The sequence below is a fragment of the Trypanosoma brucei genome, chromosome 5, assembly GCF_000002445.2.
Source record: "Trypanosoma brucei brucei TREU927 chromosome 5, complete sequence".
In the NCBI taxonomy this organism is placed as follows: Eukaryota; Euglenozoa; class Kinetoplastea; order Trypanosomatida; family Trypanosomatidae; genus Trypanosoma; species Trypanosoma brucei.
Window position 1 is genome coordinate 1,565,843 of NC_007278.1, and position 20,572 is coordinate 1,586,414.

General features: G+C 41.1%; 1 protein-coding gene and 7 pseudogenes across 1 annotated transcript, besides 15 other annotated features; all 8 read right to left on the minus strand.

Moving 5' to 3' along the window:
- Nucleotides 1-20,572: part of a sequence feature (sequence corresponds to BAC RPCI93-5M21) that runs on past both edges of the window.
- Nucleotides 53-73: a sequence feature (AT_rich).
- Nucleotides 125-149: a sequence feature (AT_rich).
- On the minus strand, nt 1,240-2,704 carry Tb927.5.5220 (annotated as a pseudogene).
- On the minus strand, nt 3,392-4,498 carry Tb927.5.5230 (annotated as a pseudogene).
- Tb927.5.5240 (variant surface glycoprotein (VSG), putative) lies at nt 5,318-6,823 on the minus strand (the record flags this gene model as incomplete). Its single annotated transcript, XM_840050.1, has 1 exon — nt 5,318-6,823. The coding sequence occupies one exon, from the start codon at nt 6,821-6,823 to the stop codon at nt 5,318-5,320; it is 1,506 nt and encodes a 501-aa protein (XP_845143.1).
- Nucleotides 7,434-7,475: a microsatellite.
- Nucleotides 7,511-7,561: a microsatellite.
- Nucleotides 7,597-7,638: a microsatellite.
- Nucleotides 7,790-7,886: a sequence feature (AT_rich).
- Nucleotides 7,938-8,235, minus strand: Tb927.5.5250 (annotated as a pseudogene).
- On the minus strand, nt 8,748-10,328 carry Tb927.5.5260 (annotated as a pseudogene).
- Nucleotides 11,573-11,594: a sequence feature (AT_rich).
- Tb927.5.5270 lies at nt 11,666-13,071 on the minus strand (annotated as a pseudogene).
- Nucleotides 14,245-14,273: a microsatellite.
- Nucleotides 14,320-14,348: a microsatellite.
- Nucleotides 14,512-14,544: a sequence feature (AT_rich).
- Nucleotides 14,538-16,111, minus strand: Tb927.5.5280 (annotated as a pseudogene).
- Nucleotides 17,304-17,327: a microsatellite.
- Nucleotides 17,447-17,475: a microsatellite.
- Nucleotides 17,639-17,671: a sequence feature (AT_rich).
- On the minus strand, nt 17,682-19,224 carry Tb927.5.5290 (annotated as a pseudogene).
- Nucleotides 20,522-20,549: a microsatellite.

Here is a 20,572-nt window from a genome sequence, read left to right on the forward strand (position 1 = left end):
AGGCATTTCGAGTAAAGAGAAAATAGAAGGGATACTACCGCGCGGTTGTATCAAAAAATATATATTAAATAAAGTACGGAGTAGAGTTGAGGAATTTTCACCTTAACATCTAATTTATAGCATGATATATATATTTATATATAAATTATCTAACATTTGTAGTCAGTATAGACTTGTAGAAAAGTTCAACTGCTGTTGTACTGGTTCTTCTGCAATAACGATATAAAGCTGACGTTTCACCCTTGCGCACAGCCTTGAGAATTTAGTACCATCTTCCTATATTATTCTCTCTCTTTCCCTCCTCCTCATAAATTTCTGGCTTGAATGTACTTGTTACTTTTGTATTTGCCCCATATAGTTCTTCAATCAAACTTCACCATGTATTTTTATATGAATCAGCCGTTACCTTAATAGGATAAAAGTTTTTTTCAATGATTTAGTATGGGAGCGGTGGAGTATCATTACAAACTTTCTGTGCTCCACAAATGTTATCTTCGGTCTCCAATGTGTGGGTTCTTATCATTCAATTATTCCTCTTCCTTTAGTCATTCTCCGCAGGCTCTGCTGTTTTTAATACCGCGGATAACGTAAAGACATCACTTGTCGTGCACACTGCACTCTGCGTCTCAATAATTCTCCACTACATCGTCCCCTAGTATATAATGGAACAAAGAACCATATGTGTGTTTTAAACTGTGCATATTCCATATTTCTTCATTCCATATCACTTTATGCCTTTCTTCCTTACCTTTAATATTCTTCGCTCTGTTCTACTTACTGTTTCATTTACTTACATCCAATATACCATTTATATTTTACAGCGCTTCTATTTTAACTATCCATTTCATCTCAACCACAACTGTTATTAAAACATTAGTGTACTCACACCCTCAGCACATTCAATCATTATCATCACCATTTCTCTCTCTTATTAAAATATTTGTATATGCACACTCACAACACTCTCCTATCATCATCATTATTGTTATTTTTGCTATCGTGACTGCTCTTATTCATGAAATGAATAAAAGACAAATTAATTCAGAATAGTACTCAGTTTTTGCGCACTTTTACCTTAATACTTTATACCTACAGGCCACTTTAATACACATATTTCACATTGTCGAGTTTTTCAAAATCTGCGCATTTTGCAGATGTTTAAGAAAGCGTTAGAATATGTCAAGTTTTAGAAAATTTTACAAACTCCATAAATATCATAAAAATGAGCAAAAATCCTTTAAATATTACTGAACTCACAAAAGCTTCGGCCATCGGAGCCAATTTCTTATTTAAGAGAAAACTGGAATCTTTTTTCAAGTTTCACCTTCTCACTTACAATCTGGAGACTTGCAATCCTCTTGATTTTTCTTAGGGGAGAACTTCTTGCCTTCCGCATTTGGTGTCTGTCCTGTCCGTGCTTTAACTTTGCATTCCCTTTTTTCTGAGTCATAATCGCATTGTTCGCTTGGGCAATCGCTGGGGGTTTTGTTTTGCGGTTTGCATTTATTCTGCCGCTGCTTGTTTTCTTCCTTTTGTCCTGCCGCTGAATGGTTGCCACTTTCTATGAGGATTTCCGGCTGTCGCGTGTATTCCCTGGCTATATCCTCCCCTAATTCTGTTAATTGCTGGGCTAGTGCTGTTGCTGCAGTATCTGCTCGCTTATATTGGCGATAGAGTTTGGCTGCTGTGCGCAGCTGTTCCACCCAGGGTACTGCCGCTAATCCTTTGCTGTTTGATGCAAAATATGTTGTATATGCGATGCATGCCGCTGAATCTGATGCCGTGCACGCTGTTGTGTGGCTGGTTACTAACAAATGAACAGATGCACCGTATTTGCGGCTTCCGATGTGCGCCTCGAGAGTGGCGAGTGTTGTGTCGATCGCTTGCGCCAAATCTTCGTCATCGGTAATTTGAGGACAGGAGGAAGCTATTTTGGCGACTGCTGTCGTTTGTATGTTGGCTCCGTTAATAATTTGTGTGCCGGCCGATATTCCGCAGACGTAGATTGCGGCTGTTGCACAAACGCAGATTATGTCGTTTGCTAGGCTTTTGCCGTTTTGTCCTGTCGCAGACTGAGCTGTTTTGGCTGCCGCCGCCGTTAACTCCTTGCATTGCTTTTTTTCCGTGTCATAGGCATGTTCTGCCGTCCCGCATTTTGCTTTTTGTAGTGCAGATTCTATTGCCTGTCTTTTGTCGGCGGCTGTCGCTGCTGCCTGGACTGCTAGCTTGCGGACCTTGGTTTTGGCTGCCGCGGCCAGTCGGTTAATGTGCCTGACTGAACTACGGTCCGGCTTGCCGGCCGGGTTGTGTGAGGATTGGCTTTAGGCCACGGGTCAGTCGGTATCTTCGTTTCCTTTCTGCCTCTTTTCCAGATCGGCCAGTATTGTTCCCATTCGAGCTTGTTTTCTTTCGCTTTTAGAGTAATCGCCATCTTGGCCCATTCCCCGTCTGCGCCTTCCGTGTCGAAAAGTTGCTGCCAGTCTGTGCTAGACACTGACATGTTATAGTTTTGAATGTCCTGATAGGTCGTGCCTCCTGTTGCGTCGACTGTTGGTGGCGGCACTTGCGTTTCTGTTAGCCGCCATAGCCTGCAAAACGTCTGGAACAGCGCGGCGTTTTCGTTTTGTTCCGGCGCTGCTGGCTCACACGTGCTCGACATATGAAGAAATGCCGCGCTGACAACCAAAAATATATTCGCTGACATGGTTTTTGTTGGCTTTGAATATAAGCATTCGGGAGGGAATTTAGTTTGTGGCGTTTCTTCAGGGTACACTTTCTTCTTAATTAATTGTTTCCAAGTTTTATATGGGGTTTTTAAAATAAATTTTATGTTCACCATTCGGATATACAATGTTTATGTGTAATTGTTTAGTGTTGAGACTGAGGCTTGTCTTTTTAAAATTGCTTAATTTTTGTGTAGTGGCTGCAATTTTGTAAAGACACAGGTCAAACGATCAGTTGTGAGTTGGCTGCTTTACACTTCCCTATCTACCACACGCTGGCAGTTCTAGTTTGCGTCCGGCTTCGAGTTGCATTCTAATGGCTACGTTCTGTGAAATGCCACCCTTTACAGCTGCCTCTTGTTAGTCGCTGTTAAAGTCCACGGCTGCTACTTCCATGATATTCCCAGGAACCCAACCTTGTTTTTTGTCACAGCCTACTTTCTCTCATCGTTGCTTATTTGCTGCCTGACATTGTGCTTTTGATCCTTAGTTGTGGAAGTAACTTAACATACCGGCTAAACTTTGAAGTATTTAAATAGCACAAAGTTGTGCTACTTGTGGTTGAACTTATCTTAAAATAACAATTTCGGCTCTCGTTGGCGCCACCACGGCCAAGAAATAAGTTTTTTTGCCGGAGTCGAGTACCGGCCTCCATGAACGCTATCGTTTCAAAGTTTATTTGGTTTAAATAAATCCCCCTTTTTGAGCGCATAACCACAAATTCTTTCATATCGAAAATCCCAATTCTCTCCACCTACTACATAAGTTTCTATTTTTCCCATATCCTTCGAATTAAGTTGTCTTCCTTTCAACTCTTTATACCAAGTAAAATTTTTCACAATCAATTTCGTCTTCTCCTCCAACGCAATAGGCTGACCTGGAAAATGAATAAATGGAGCCCCTCCAATCACCACAATACTGGGAACAGTAAATAATATCTCCTCATAATCCAATCCAATCATTCCTCTCTTCAAAACAAATCTCTGTCCAACAGCTTCGTCCTGAATGACACTCCATATTAGCAACGGTTTGTAAATACTCTGCTCTGACTACCATTTCTCACCCCCTTTAAGAAATTCTCCAAATATGAATTCAAATTTATTAAATGCCCAAACTCTGGTTATTATACCGTCACCATTAAGATAAGGTTTGTCACTAAGGGGTGACTTCAGTGAGCGAGGTAGCTTCTTATTCTATTTCTTTCTATGGCAAACATTAAAAACACAATATATCTCTCCATTGCTTTATGTGATCTGAATTCAAAATTAAGTCCAACTGAGGCGCATAACATTCTGATATTGTCATGAATATAATAGGGGAAATTTGCTTCTCTTTTACTATATCTTCTCTACTAAACTTCTCTTCATTTTCTGAACTTTTTTGTATAAAATATTCCACAGCATTTTCATATTTTTCTCCTTATCACTAACAATGACTTCATATCCATCAAAAGTTATCACAACATCTCCATCACTTGCATTCTTACTTTCTAAGAATTCTATTACCCATCTAGACGTCTTAACAAGGCTATGCAAACCTCCTATTTCAATTGTAATAATTTCAGCATGGCTTAGTTTGGCACTCAATATGAGTCTACACCATCCTTGTGTTGCATGAGTTTGAACGACAACCACAAACGCTCTTGTGTTCTTATGTTTGTTGTCTATTAAATTTGTTATGTTATTTACTTTATCATATTAAAGAGATATTGAGGTTATACACAATAAATGTAATAGTGGCGTTAATAGGACAGTTCCTAGGATACCAAATTTCATTCCCTAACATACTAATAAAATTTGATATGTTATAAGGAAATGTAAGAATTATTAATAAAAAAGCTTGTAGTGCTACTAATCTGTTTGCTTATATAATTAATGCATCTGTAATGTTATGATATATCTGTTACAATTTGTTTGTTTAGTATGTTTAGCTTATATTTTAACACAAATGTGTGGTTTCTGTTTTATAGGTTATAATTGGCCACATGCGGCGCCGCTGCCTTTTTAAATCTAGTCTTCCCTGCATTGATAACCCATGTCTATGCATTGTTATTGGAGTTACAGTAGTTTGTTGCACTGATTAATTCGAATATGCTAATAATTTTATCGCCTTAGTGTGCAAAATACTACAACCATTTACTACTATCAAGTTCCTCCCATTAGCATGATTTTGCGATACACTTCTACTGTTGTCGTTGAAATAATCTCCTCCGTAGATTTTATTACATTTTGAGTGAAGGTTAGGGCACGAAACGCTCCTGTCATCATCATTATCATTATTACCCTAACTAATATCCATAAAATAGAGAAAAAATATAATTATATTAGTACTCATTTTTCATATCCTATAACACTATTGCTTTCAATATATTTGACACTTTCGTTCCCAAATTTCGTATTATCAGACTATTTTCACTAATCTTAGCATATTTTCATTACAAATTGTTAAATCTTTAAACTTTAGAAAATTTCCTATGATTTCATTAAATTAATCAAAATTTCTTGAAATACTTTCAAAAATCACAAAGGAATAGTCCATGAAAACAAATATGTTATTTAAAAAACTAGAAACTTTGCACTTGCCTTCTATCAATTTCAAAAAGCTTTTTTATCTTTTGGAATATCACCTTTTGCTAAAACAAAATCCTCAGGAGTTTTTGCTAGGCCACACTTATCTGTTGTTGCTCCTGCAGCTCCCTCTTCTGTTCCTGCTGTCTGGGCTGCTTGTTGTTCTATCGCTTTTACGGGATCTAATGAGCATTTTTTGTTTATGTCAGTGGTATTCTCGTTCCATTTGCAGGGGGATTTGCAGGTGTTGTTGCTGGTAAGCTTGTTGCACTCTCCATCGCTGATTTCCATGTTCACAGTTTTGCCTGGCGCAGCTTGCCCGTGGGCCGTCTGTAAGTGGCCTTTGATGATTTTTGCTATTTCCCCTTCCCTGCTTAATTTTCTGGCCTGTTCGGCAAGTGCTTTGAGCGCTGCTTTCGTGCTTTCTGCTTGCACTATTCTACTTTCCCTGTCTGCAAGGTCGGTTGCTATGCTGTGCGGTATTGTCAGCCATGGTGTATGGGGTGGTATTGAGCCGTTGTTGTCGGCGTATCCAGTGAATTTGACGCAGCGGCCGCTGCCCTGAGCACCTGTGCAGCCGGTTTTGGTTGCCCCAAGGTAGCCGGTACCGCTGTTCGTGGTTATGAGTGCCACGATTTCCTCGATCGCCTGCCTCAGCTCGTTTTCTTTTAGCTGCCGTGGCGGTATTTTGCCACACAGCTTTGTTATTTTTCCTGTGTTCGATGGTGTGTCTGGGCTGCCGGTTGCCCACCGGTCGGCTTTAGCCACCGCCGGTGTGCACACGTAGTCGGCTTGGCTGTCTGTTTCAGGCGCACATACGCAGCTTAGCGCACCCATGAGGGAATTTGTTCGGGTTCCTGAGCTGCCGGTCGTGCAGGCTGTTTGGCGGTCGCTGCCCGAGCTTGCCCCGTATATGCTTTGGTAGTCCGCCGTGTCGACGTCCTTCGAGCCGTCGCCAGTTACCGCTTCTGTTAGCTTCTGTTTGAGCGTCTTACCTTTTAGCGAAGGTAGCTGGGCTGGCGCCGCCGGAGATTTTGCTAGTGCGGCCGCCGCGCTTGCCAAGTTTATCATACGCGGCCTTATAGTGTCTTTTACGTCTTCAGGCAAGCTTTCAAACGTTATTTTGTCTTCTGCCTTTGTTCGGTCCGCCTTATAAAGACTTCTTATTGCTTCCTTCCAGTCCAACCAGTATTCTTCCCAGTCATCACCGTGTTGGTCCTTCGGTGGTAGCTCGTCCTGCCAGGCGTTTTTTTCACCTGTTTTCCAGAACACTTGCTTCCATGCTTTTGGTGCCAAACTCATATTTAGTTTGATGATGTCTTTGAAGTCTTGGTTTTTTAAGTTCGGTTCCTCTGGAATTGTAAGGTCAATACGAGCCAGCTTTGTTAATTTGCAGAGACCGTCGAACACTGGTCGGTTTTGGCCACCTTCTATGTTGGTTGCTTTACCAAGTTTGGTAATACTGAGAACTATGAATGCTACGGCTATTATGCAGCCATTAACTGTTCGCTTTTGCTCTTGACTTCTCTGCATCTGCGGTGCCGTATGCTATTACTAGCCTGCCCCTTTTTGTAGAGAAACGAGGAACTAGTTGGTTACACATTTTCAATGCCTATGCTTAGTGAAAAAACTGCCGTTCACTGTGGCTTTGTGAAACAGGTTTTTGTGGGTTGTGCTTTCTTCGTCTTATAAAGTCTAATTAACTTCTGTTTACTGACTTTTATGCATCTATAGGAGAAACATTTAGCCTTGTCGCTCTGACTTTAGTATGTTTATATGCCATGAAGATTGCAGCCTTTGAAGGTTTTGTTTAAAAAACTCTTCTTCTGCTCATATAATGCTTATGCTCCACGCATTACTTAAAAAATAGTGTGACAAAAAGCGGCATCCCTGTTTCTCCCTTTTCAGTTTCTATTCTTGTAAGAAGAACACTTGGCTTAGCTAAAGACTTTGTAGTTTCATTTCCAACCACTGCTATTCCATATATGAAAATATTGTGGCTATCTTCTTTGCAACTATGGGCTCTTACTTGGAAAAAACACACACATTGCTGTACCTCCAATATTCAAATTATATGTATTTTTATTTTTTGTATCTGCTTTTATTATAATATTCGTATATACACACACTCACAACACTCTCCTATTTTTATTATTATTATTATTATTATTACTGCTCTTATTATAATATTTGTATATACACACACTCACAACACTCTCCTATTATTATCATTATTATTATTATCATTATTATTATTACTGCTTTTATTATAATATTTGTATATACACACACTCACAACACTCTCCTATTTTTATTATTATTATTATTATTATTACTGCTTTTATTATAATATTCGTGTATACACACTCTCACAACACTTTCCTGTTATTATTATTATTGTCATCATTATTCTTTCTAAACCATTACAAAAAAATTAGAATAACACTTATTTTAATACGCTTTCACAAATACTTTACGCCTACATTATACTTTCATACCAAATTTATATATTTTAAGATTTTTAAAATTTTTTATTGAATTTTTTTACAGAAAATGTTAAAATATATCAAACTTTAGAAAATATTTTTAAAATTTTCTCAAAATAACAAAATGTTGCAAATTTAGAATATCAAGACGATAAAATTAAAAATTCCACTAAACTCACAAAAGCAGCAACGATACTCGGAGCTAATTTCCTATTGACAAGGATACTGAAAGAGAGTCACTCAGGTTTGGGAAGTTTGCCTTCTTTGTCTGTGAAAGTTATCCAACCACATTTACAAGGGGCACAAGCTGGCAGTCCTTCATTCTTGTTTTTCACCAGATGTCTGATCCTGGTGGCTAGAGAAATTAGTTTGCAAGTCTTTCCCTCACGATTCTTGGCTTGCCTTTTCTAGTTCTTGTGTCAACTCCTTTTTCAACTCACATTTGTCTCTGACACCGTTAAAAACACACCTCTGACAGTTGAACGGCTTTAGACGTCTGGTGCCAGCGACAGATTGTGCCACTGAGGGTTAATTGCTTATTGTTATAATCTGCTGGTGACAAATGTTTCCCTATTTCCTTAATTTTCCCTTTAAAAGCAAATCGGTTTGCGCACCGAAATTGCCGCGCGCCAGCTTTAAAAAAAACAGCGTGCAGCCCCTTAGTCTACGCACCAGAGTTTTTTTAAAAAACAAATTAAGCACCACTTCACGTGCGGAAGGCAAATAAGCGTTAGGGTCCGCGTCAAGAAAGAGCCGCTGCATTACATTAAAAACATGGAAAACTATAAAACAAACCAAAAAAAAAGAAAAATTAAAACCTTAAAAAACTCAATAGATAAAAGGGGAATTTTTGAGCCATCAACAAAAAATTTACAGAATCAGAATTTTTACAAACAAACGAAAACTCTCCGCTGAATTTAGGTGTTAAAATATATCAAACAGCAAATGTTTTACGTATAGGGGAAATTCTTTTAGAAAACCATGGCCACAAATGCAGCAGAAACCACGCTGAGGGCGAATTGTTTGTTTACTAGAATAGAGGAATCTTTGCATTTTTCTTCAATCCAGCCGCAATTGGCTTTTTCACCCGGTTTCTGACCCTCGTTTTCCTTTTCACAGTTTGCTTTATCTTTGTGCTTTTTGCACCTATCTTATGGTGTTGATGTCTCTCCAGTTTGACTTTGTGTTACAGGGGCGCCATTTGCTGTGGCTTTTGTTGCATTATATTTGCACCTTTTTGTACCATCGCTTTCTTTTTCATAACTGCATTCATTTTCTTTGTTGCATATCTCTTCCGTAACTATTTGATTGCATTTGTTAGTCGGCTGAGTCCCCTGGTCGCCTTTGCGGTTGACATTGTCGCTGCTCGTCTGACCGGCTGTTGGAGGTGCGGTCTTCTGTAGCAGTGCTGCCGCATAGGCTTTATTTTTGGCCACAGCAAGTTGCTGTTCGAGTGCCGTCGCTTCTGCGATTGCTTTTTCTTGCTGGCGCAGATCGTCGTGGAGAGCTAGCAACTTCTGGGCCCAGGGGATCGCCGCAAAAGCCTTGGTGGGCGTCCCGTCATAGCCAGCGTACTTTATGCATATTCCTTGTGTTTTGTCGCCGTTGCAGCTGCTTCCTGTTTTGAGAGCCCCCATGTAGGCGTCGCCGCCTACTCTTCTTATTAGGTTTTTGATCTTGGTTATGAGACCCATTAATAGGCTGGATGTTAGGTGCGTTTTTGCTGGGCCGGCGCAGTGCTTTACTATTTCCTCGAATCCGTCCTTGGTCATGGCGTTGGTGCTCGATGTCCACTTGTGAGTATCTGCCTGGTTTCTTGCGCACACTTTTTCTGCTTGGGCGTTGTCTTGGCCGCAGATACAGTAAATAGCGCCTGCGATTGTTGTTGTTTTAGCTTCGCTGCCTAGCCCGACGCATATCGCTTCCCTTGCTTGTGTGTTCAGACCGTCATAGTTTCTCGTTGGCTCAAAGTCTGGTGTCTCCTCTTGTTTGACCCCGTATATAGCTTCGTTTAGCGCTGCTTTAATGGTTTCCGGTGTGTGCTTTTTTCCTAAGCTTTGTTTGTTGGCGATCCGCGTCGCTAGGAATTGTGCTTCTGCTGCTATTTGTGCTACACTTACTTTGGCCCCTGCCTTTTCTATTGGGTTTAAGGTTTCAAAGCCGCTGTTTTTTATCTCTAGTGTCGTCCCTTCCGCTCCTAGTTTTTCTGCTGCGGCGGCCCACTTTGGCCAACTTTTTTTCCAGTAGCCAGGGTCTGTTGTGCCTGCCGGAAGCTCTTTTATCCACTCTTTTTTCGCCCCGTCCTTACTGAACCGCTTCTTCCACGACTCATCTGCTAAGCTCATGTTAAGGGCTAGAACGGCCCCTTCTAGGGCAGCTGTCTGATCCGGAAACTGGTTAATGGTTATGTCCGATCGTGAAATATCGACAATAGCGCACAATGCACCAAATTCCTGCTCGTTTGCTCCTGCCGGTATGTTGCCTCTTGCTTGCTCTGCCGTTAGTGCTAAGGCCAGCAGCGCCGTCACTGCCACCGTCGCTTTGGGCGTCATTTAGGCTTTTGTTTTTTTGTTTTACCTACTTTAAAATTGTCCCCGGCGTAGTTGTTCGCCGCTATACTTGGTTAAAAGTTGTTTACTGCCGCTTGCAGGTGCTTTCGCCGGGACTTTCTTGTACAATCTACGAAACACAGAAGAAAAGCAATTATGATTGGTCGTGTTTGTAGCTACAAGCCCTATTTAGAGCATCTTGTTCCAAAGCCGTATGAAGTTGTTGGTCTGCCATGTCAAATGGCATTTTGGTATCTGCTTAGCTGAAGTTAGTGGCTCGCGTGGTGTTGTCGTCTATGGTCTGGTCGTTGCCGTCCGCCGCGGTGTTAAGGTGTGTGTGCGGTCCTGCTACGGTGTCTTGTGTTGTTACTTGTATGCACTCGTTTCGAAATGACGATAAATAGTCGGTGGTTACGTTCCTTCTTATTTTAGTAGTTGTTACTGTCCTTGGGTTTGTGTCTGACACAGTCAGAAAACATCTTTGTCACCTTTTCCCCATCTACAATGTTCCATTCTCATACCATTAAAAAAAACCACATTCAATCTATCTGTCGCCACAGACTTAGTCTTGTCGATTAAGATAGGAACTTACCATAAATTTAAAACCCCATTCGGAACAATTATTGATAGAGTAGCACATATTCATTTTTGTGGGAAATGTGGTGTAAAATCTCCTCTTCCTATATCATTTTTTACGTGATGAGCTACTACGTATTCTGTAGTTTTCCTCTGTATTTTCTTCCCCCTTTTTCAATCTCTGTCGCTACTTGTACGAATGACATAAAAAAATTATTTAGACTGTTTACTGCATTCTGTCTATCCATATTGGCCAATCAATTATCTTCTCGTATAATGATTCCCATTGTCACGCTCATTTATGTAAATACTCACGTTCCATCTTCCTCATTATTTAACTTATGTTACACTATGCCCATTGTTTTAAGTTCTTGTATTTTTTCATCCACTTTGTTTTCAATTCTATAGTCATTATAATATTATTATATACACACTCCAAAAACTCCCCTATTATTATCATCACCTTTATTACTATAAATTATAACCGTACCAAGTATCCATAAAGTAAACAAAATAAAGCAAATTGAAAAATTTCCTAGTGACACCAATTTTTCATACGTTATCACCCTACAAAGTTTTATCCATAGACCACAGTCATACAAAAAATTAAAAATTTTCAAATTCTCTATATTTACACATTTTATCAAAAAGTTTTAGAATGTATCAAATCGTATTAAATTTATTTTTTTTTATCATAATAGCAAAATTTTGTAAATTTCACAAAATGGAACAAAAACCTTTTACCAACAATTCTTAAAATTTGATTATTTAATAAAAACTGCAAGCAAAAGAGGGGCCTTGTGAATGACAAATGAATTGCTTCCTGTGGTGTTTGTGTTGGTTTTCTCATCTTTCCCTCCTGTTTCTTGGTTTTCTCCCTCTCCTTTCTTTGTTGGTTTGCAAACTCCGTCTACCAGAACGCAATCGCCTTTGCAATCATCTCCTGTTTTGTCACTGCATCCTTGGACGCCTTTGAGAGTCGGTTCGCCGCTCGCTTGTGGGTCTGTTTCTATCGCCAGTCTTTTGAGTGTCACCCTTGCTAAAGCGTCAGCAAGGTCGGTGAAAGTTTCTACGCTTGTCAGCGGCTCTGTCTTTTTTTTGCCGTCGGCGGAGATTTCGGTTTGTTTATTGCCTGGGGTCTCATACACTACTTTGTTGAAGTTTTTGCCGCCTTCGCCGTATGCTGTGGTGAGCGCCTTCTCTAAGGTTTCGGCCGGGCTTGTCTTCTTTTTTTCGTTGCCCTGTTTTTGCAATAGGGTCTTTATTGCTAGCCGCTTGAACAGTCCTGTTCCTGCTATGGTACTGTAGTCTGTAATCTTTGCTGCACACGCTGTTGTCGGGTCCGCTTCTTTTAGTTCTTTGAGAGCGTTGTTTAGGTTTGTTATATTATCATCAAGAAGCGCAACTTCTTTGCCAAAATCCGCGCTCGTGGTATATGTGTTTGAACGCCAGGCGGCTGTGGTGTCTGGGACGTCGCCGGTTGTGTGCGCCAAGTCCAGTTGGATCCAGCCGTTCGCTGCTACTGTGGCGCTGTGGCATGTGCTGCCTCCACTGTTTGTCGAGCACTTTAGCGACATTTTTGTTTTTAGTGCAAATGGTGGCAGATCCGGCTCCGTGGCCGCTGTTTCTGCCGTTAGCGCTGCCGCTTTTTCACCTCCGCTTGGTGCTTTGCATTTACTCGGTTGTACCTTGCCGAGTGTTTTTGTCGTGAACGATGTTTCTTTAAAGTAGCCACTGCCGTCCGCTGTCAGCTTCAGTTGAGAAGCCGCTTTCACAAAATGTTGCATTATGGAGTAAGTTTTTTCGACCTTGGCGGCGATCCGTGCTTCCGTGTCAAATTTTTTTGGGCGTCGTCCAGTTTTGCCTTGCATTGATCCAAGATGTCTCCGGCTGCCCCTATTACTGGCACCGCTGCTTTAGAAAAAGACCTGTCACCGTTTAACGTTGCTATTTGAAGTTTTAACAGTTGTTTCAAATTATATTCTGAATTCTTCCGTGCGTTTGCTATGTGTATGTCGTAGTATTTTATTATTTTTTCCAGTCGTTCTTTGCAATCGCATGGAGTTGAGCAGGCAGCGTTTGTTTTCGCTTCGTTTGCGGTTACCTGTACTAGTGTTATCAATATCCATAGGGACACCTCGCCTTTATTGATGTTTTTCTTCACTTTCATTGTTCTCGCTATATTTTAGTCTATGCCTGCTATTTTATCCTGTAGGTGTAATCTGCATAGTTTTTTTGTAGTGAAAGGACACATTTTAGTTGGTCTCCAGGATGTACGTTACACGCCTACTGTTAGTGTTACCTCGTCGCTGTCGCAACAGATTATACTTTTCGACATCGGTATGAATCTTGTGCTGTGCTGGGCTGGTCTACTGTACACTGCCTCTCCTTTTGCCGTCGGACAGGTCCTTCTGGCACAAAAAGGGCAGAAGGGAACCCCCATTTTGTTCCAGTTCAACGCCACATTGATCAGCTATTGAACTCCTGTTGTTGTAGCAGTCTGCCGCCGGTGACTCAGCTGGTTGAAGCAGTGGCTACCATATCTGCTGTTCTTTATTCTAGGTTTTGCCTTTTCCAAGCTGTTCGACAATAAGTTGTGCGGAAATGAAGAGCTTTCACTGCGAGTAACAGAACCATTAGGACAATTGCCTTGATGAACCTCTAGAATGTCTCGTTTGACTGTGTGTAGTATGCTCACTGAATTACATTCCTTTGAACGTTGCCGCACTTCAATTCCTAATTTATGCAGTTTAATAAAATTATTACCAACTTATCAGCATAATCTATTAAAATCCTCTAGTTATGCCAGCGTTCACACAGAAAATAAATGCATGACGCTTCTACATAAATATTGCTGATTTTTGTCACTAATGTATAGCGGAAGGTCCACCATCAAAAAAAGCTACAGTAGACGTCATCATTTCTGCAGTATAATTTATTCTTTTTCCGTTAAATACGTGGCATAACTGGCTCCTTTTATATCATTTCCTCCTGTTACTCACTGTATTTTTGGGTGCTCTTTCATTTAATTTTGGATTTTTCTCCCTTGTCTTATTCTTTTGAATATGCAGATCATATAGCGAGTCAATCTATCCAGGGCACTGCATTACGTCTTTTCAGAATGTTCTCTCTGTCATCTCTTTGTATATAATGATGTCTATTGCCATTTCTGTGGTTGAAGCTGCGCATATTACACCACCACTTTCTCCTTATTGTCTATCAATCCTACTCACTCTCATTGCACCATTTCCATTTATTTAACTTTTACTATTTCGACAGTGCGTTTAGCATTTAGCATAACTCTTATTATAATATTAGTATATACACACTCACAACACTCTTCTATTATTATTATCATAATTATTATCATTACTTCTCTTATCATAATATTCGTATATACACACTCACAACACTCTTCTATTATTATTATCATAATTATTATCATTACTTCTCTTATCATAATATTCGTATATACACACTCACAACACACTCTCCTATCATTATTATAATTATTACACCAATAATCAACTTTAATACCAAATATGTTAATTTTACTTGAATTAAAAACTTTAAAATATGCATATTTCTTTCAAAAGTGTTAAAATAGGTCAAATTTTATAAATTTTTATAAAATTCTTAAAAAGCTACCAAAGTCACAAAGCAACACCAATTAGAGCCAATTTCTTATCCAAATCAAAACAGGAACCTTTGCATTTTTCTTCTATCCAGCCGCAAACAGATTTCTCATCTGCTTTGACATTCTTGTTTTCTGCCTCACAAGCCTCTTTTTTCGTGTGATCGTAACACTTTTTACCAGTCTGGGTCCCTCCTGTTCCTGCTTGTGTTGCTTGTTGTGCTGCTGCTGTCGTATTCAATTCGCAGTGTTTTCCTGTTTCATCAGTTTCTTTCGTCCATTTGCAGTTTCCATTCTTTCTGCATTCTGTTGCTTTTTCTATTACTGCGCAGTTTTTAGTTACTTTTTCTGTTTCAGGTGCGGTCTTGTCGTGTTTTGCCGTTTCTATTTGCTGCGGCCGCTCGGTGTACAGCAGTGCTTGCACTAGTTGCTTTTTAGCTTTCAGTTGCCTTGCGGCCTCCTTTCTTATTTGCACTGCTTGCTCGTGTTTGCGCAGTTGGCTTGCTATCTCAGAGAGTCCGCTGAGCCACGGGATGTCCGTCACTTTCGCCGTGCCGTCCGTGCCGAGGTCAGTGTACTTGACACACATGCCGCCCCCTTGGAGGCCTGTGCATGTGCCGGCGATGGTTTTTCCTAGTGTTGCTTGACCGCTTTTCCTTGCTATCAATCCAGTGACTGCCGCTAACCGCGATTCTAGCGAAGCGGCTGATAGTTTATGTTTGGTTTTGAGATCGCAGAGCTTTACAGCTTGTGAGATTACTGTTGCCGGTGGTGCAGAAGCGGCGTTCCAGTCAGTTGTCAGTCCTGTTGTGTGTTCACAGGCTTTTTGTTCGCTGCCGGCTTTAGATTGGTCTGCTGTGCAGATGCAAATCAGGGCCGCCGTTACTGTTTTAGCAGCGTTGGTTTGTGTCGTGCCGTCGCAATATCCGGCCCTGTTGCTCGCTGTTGGCGATGTAAACAGCTTTGTTGCGGCAGCGGGTGGTTCGGCGTCTGGGTTTCCGCCGTAGATTTGCTCGTTTAGTAGTGTTTTCAGCTTTTCGTCATTTAGCAGATGCGTTTCGGGCGCATCGGCTGTCGCTAGCGACTCTATCGCTTCGGCCTCGGCTGTTATCCTGGCGACTGCCGCCCGAATTGACACACGCTGCTCCTGCGTCATTGCTTGTAGCTTGTGTTTTGTCAAAGCTTCTTTCTGTCCGTCTGCTTTTAATAGCGACTCAGCTGCGGTTTTCCATTTTGGCCACCTTCCGGGCCAGTCTTTGTGCTCCCTGAATTCTGCTTCCGGAAAGTCTCGCGGCTTCTCCCTGGCATCGGTTTGCCGGAAAATGTCAAGCCAGCTGCTATCTGCCAGCGACATATTTAGCTCTAGTAGATCTGCCATGTCTTTACCGAGTTGTGAGTCGCTCGACTCCAGAGCTGCGCGCCCATTTGCTAATTCGATTAAGCCGCAGAGGGCTCCTCTCTCCCGCACATTGTCGTCTGCTGCTATGTTTCCGCGCGCGGTCTGTGTCGTTAGAACTATAGCAATAACTATCGCCACTTGTAGATGACTGCCGTGTCTTTGTGGCAGTGGCGGCATTACGACGTTTACTAGTTTCTTCTTTTTAAAGGATGTGCGTTGAAGCTGAGGCGTTGGTTTTTTTTGTTACAGTTTGGTGGTATAGAAGATTGATATTTGGTGTTCACTGCCTTGCCGACTTTTTTGAGCAGCCAAAGCTAGAGATATTTTGTTTAAGGCTGAATCGGTAACGGTTATAAAATGGAAGTGCTTATCTTTTGTGCTCGTTTAGTAAGATTATGTTTCCGCCTTATAGAAGATGTATGTGAGCTTCTATGGGAAATCTCCATAAGTTAAAAACTAATTGAGCTTTTGGTATCTTTTTTGCATTTACAGCAGGCACGCATCCTTTGAACACTGGATTTACAAAATTACGCTCAAAAACGACCTAAATATTGGTTTTAGCTATATTTTAACTCTTAATTCTAATATACGGCGCTCTATATCTGTAACTATTGCATCTTTCCTTCACATTCCCAATTCCCTGCCTGTCTACTTTTAAAAAACGTTAGATGGGTCTGTAAACGTAAAAAAATTGGAATTTATGATTGTCACTTTCTTCTATCAACTTTTTCCTCCTATGTTTTCCCTGAGCTTCGAAGCACAAGATAACACTGTTGCTTCTCGCACACGTGGCCCCTCTTTTCCTCTTTTTTTGGAGTGGTGATACTGAGTTCCTCAGATTTTCGAAATTGGAAATTTCTGTGCAGACGTATGCTGCTAATCTTGGTCTGTCGGTTACCATTATATGATTTACGCTTGGTTTAAATTGCTTTATCGCCGGTCCGTATATCAACACGGATTTTTTTGCTATCGCCATTAATTTTCTTTACTTTATAGAAATAGTCTGCGGTTGCATCTGCGTGTATTATTGTTCACTCATTGCTGTTGCTAGCCGGGGGTTCGGTCAGCCGTCTACGCCTCAGTATTCGCCATGCACGCCGCGCTATATGCATTGCTTGTGCCGCTTCTATATGGTTCGTCGGTGTCTGGTTTTGTCTTGATACGTGTGGCGCCCCTTTTTGGCTGCCCTCGCTTGAAAATACGTATAAGCCAGTCGTTGCTGGCCAGCATCTTTTTCAACAATACACTTTTTGAATCCTTTCCTTCTATTATACTGCCGACACTGGTTGTACTCCTGTCGCTTGTCGCGTTCAAGCGACAACAATCATCTTTGTAACGTTTTAGTATACACACACTCACAACATTCTCCCATCATTATCATCATCATCATCATTACTGCTCTTATTATAATATTAGTATATGCACACTCACAACACTCTTCTATTATCATCATAATATTTATTACTGTTCTTATTATAATATTTGTATATACACACAGTCACAACACTCTTCTATTATTATTATCATAATTATTATCATTACTTCTCTTATCATAATATTCGTATATACACACTCACAACACACTCTCCTATCATTATTATAATTATTACACCAATAATCAACTTTAATACCAAATATGTTAATTTTACTTGAATTAAAAACTTTAAAATATGCATATTTCTTTCAAAAGTGTTAAAATAGGTCAAATTTTATAAATTTTTATAAAATTCTTAAAAAGCTACCAAAGTCACAAAGCAACACCAATTAGAGCCAATTTCTTATCCAAATCAAAACAGGAACCTTTGCATTTTTCTTCTATCCAGCCGCAAACAGATTTCTCATCTGCTTTGACATTCTTGTTTTCTGCCTCACAAGCCTCTTTTTTCGTGTGATCGTAACACTTTTTACCAGTCTGGGTCCCTCCTGTTCCTGCTTGTGTTGCTTGTTGTGCTGCTGCTGTCGTATTCAATTTGCACTGGGGGCCATCTTTCGCGTCATCGCCCTCCCATTTGCAGTTACCATTCTTTCTGCATTCTGTTGCTTTTTCTAGCTTTGCGCATTCTTTTTTTTAATGTCTGCTGTTTCTGCGCTGTTCTCTACTACCTTTTAGATTTGTTTGTGTGGTATGTCTAGTTCAGCGTTGTTGAGATTGTGGATTATGGCATACGAACTGTTGACTACCTGCTTCAGTTGATGAGTGAGCATCTTTGTCTGTTGACATGCTTCGTCGTAGATTTTAAATATGGTCCCTAGGGATTCTAGGTACTCAAGCCAGGGTATCTTGCCCGCCGCTATTTTGCCGCCGCTTACATAATTTGCATATTTGACGCACACTCCGTTGGTGGCTGTTCCTTCGCAGTTTTTAGTTCCTGCGATTGCGCCTAGATAGCCGCCGGTGGAGTCGACTATTATTGGCTGTCTTACCTGTCTCGCCAGATGGCGTAGGCTTTCGGCCTGTAGTACGGTGGCCGCTGGCTGCGGGCAGTGCTTTATGAGTTCGTTCCGTGCTGTGCTGCCTGATATCGCACTGCCGCTAGTTCATGCATGGCCTAGAGTGACGCTGTGGTGGCAGGGGATGGCAGGGCTGCCTACACTGTCCTTCATGCACACGCACGTCAGCACCGCCGCTATCGTCGTCGCTTTGTCGCCATCGCAGTCCGTTGCTCGTGTGTCCGATTTGCGTGTGAAAGCCGTCGCCGCTGTGAAGGTGGTCCCCGTGCTTTTATCGCCGTAAACGATTTTTCTTAGCTTCTCTGGGGCTTCGGTTATATCCTTGTCCTGCAGCCTCGGTTTTAGTGCATCGATCTGCTTTTTGAGCACGCCTGCCGTGTGCGCCGCTGACGTTTTGTGAACACGTGCCAGTTTTCTCGCTAAGCCCTCAAGCTTGTTGGCCTGCAGTTTTTTTATCCTTTCGGGTGTTGTAGCCATGTCGGAGAGCTTTTTTGCTGCTGCACTCCAGAGTGGCCAGTTTTTCGTCCACGTATCGTCTACGAGGTCTTCTGTTATGCCGGCTTTCTGAGCTATTTCGGCTTTTGTGCTCTTTGGATTGCTGTCCCTTAAAATATTCCGCCATTTTTCGTTCGCCACAGATATGTTTAGGTCGACGATGCCAGTGATCTCGGTGTCGGCGTCGCTTTCGTAGTTAAGTGCCTTAGGTGGTGAACGGCCTAAGTTGACTAGGTCGCAGAGCGTGTCGAACAGTGCTGCAATGCCACCGTCCGCTATCGCGGCATTTACTGGTAAGAGCAGCCTCAATAGAATGCCAGTGTTAATAGCATTAGACGGTGCATCTTGCGCACAGTACGACTCACTTTTGTTGTGCCTATTCGCCTCTTGCTGTGCTTTTGCTTCAGTAGAACGAAACAAGTGCTGAATAATGGTTGGGAGTGGCAGTTGCTTCTATTTCGTCTGGATTTTTGAAGAACAAAATTTCCGAATCTGACCTGCAGTCTCGTGTGCTTCTGTGGTTATTCTTTTTATTCTTTTGTTGACTGTTGCTTGCTTTTGTCTTGTGTCAATCCGCTTGAATCTTTTTTTGCCTTCCTTACCAACCAGTGTTTTTAGTTTTTTTTTCCAAAACCCACGCCGCTTAAATTTATCGTTTTTTGCCATCACCGCGATTTAATTCGGTGTTTTTCCTTCGAATCACCTTGCATTTGGTGTTGACAGGTTGAGAAGGGTTAAGTCTTGAAGTTCTGTTGTGCTTTCAAGCGACGCCGGTGACGCTTCTACTAGTCGCTTCAGTTCACAGCCGACGCGGTATTTCACTACGCTATCGCTGGAGGCTGTGAAGGCGGGCTGATTTACATTTATTATTGTTATTAGCGTTCACTCAATTAAGTGAAACACGTTAGGTTCTTCCCTTATGACTGGAGCTTTATTGGAAAACTGAATTTTAAATTGATTGGTGCCGACGTTTATATCCGCGTGGTTCTTGTTGCCTTCAAAGAAAATTATGAATTATTTAGCACTTTAATTTGGAGAAAGCAACCTAATAAGCCTTAGGTATCTATGCCTACCGTAATTGAGCCTTACGAGCGTGTGAAGTTAAATATAAATATTAATGAAAAGTATTCTGTTTGCCTAAGGTGCATTTCCACAAACACATTTTTTTAAAATGCTAAGGATCATTCGCTGAATGCAGCTCCTAGCAAAGCACATTAGAATTCACAAAAAATAAAAAAAACACAGGCATCACCATCTTTTAAGCAATAGTATATATCTATTTTTGAGTAAAATGTGCACCATAATGTCCTCTTGTAGCATTACCACTTGTACCATCTGTGTGGTTGCGCATACTGCTGTTTCATTCTCTATTTTATTTCCTTCTTTTCAACTTTCTTTCACCATTTATATCGACAAGGGAGTGGGTCTATTTGGCCTGCTCACTGGAATTTGTTTCCGTATCATTTTCCTCTCCAGTCTCTGTATCTCTGATGATGCTCATAGCCATGTTCGTCTTTAAAACTGCGTATATTTCATCTCCTTTTATTTCCTTCTTTTTTTGTTTCCTTAAAAAATATTCCTTGTGTTCTGTTAAATCCCTTTTACACACACACACACTCACACTCACAAAAATCCCCTAGCATTATTATTATTATTACTATTGTCATTAACTGTTAGATATAACCCTAACCA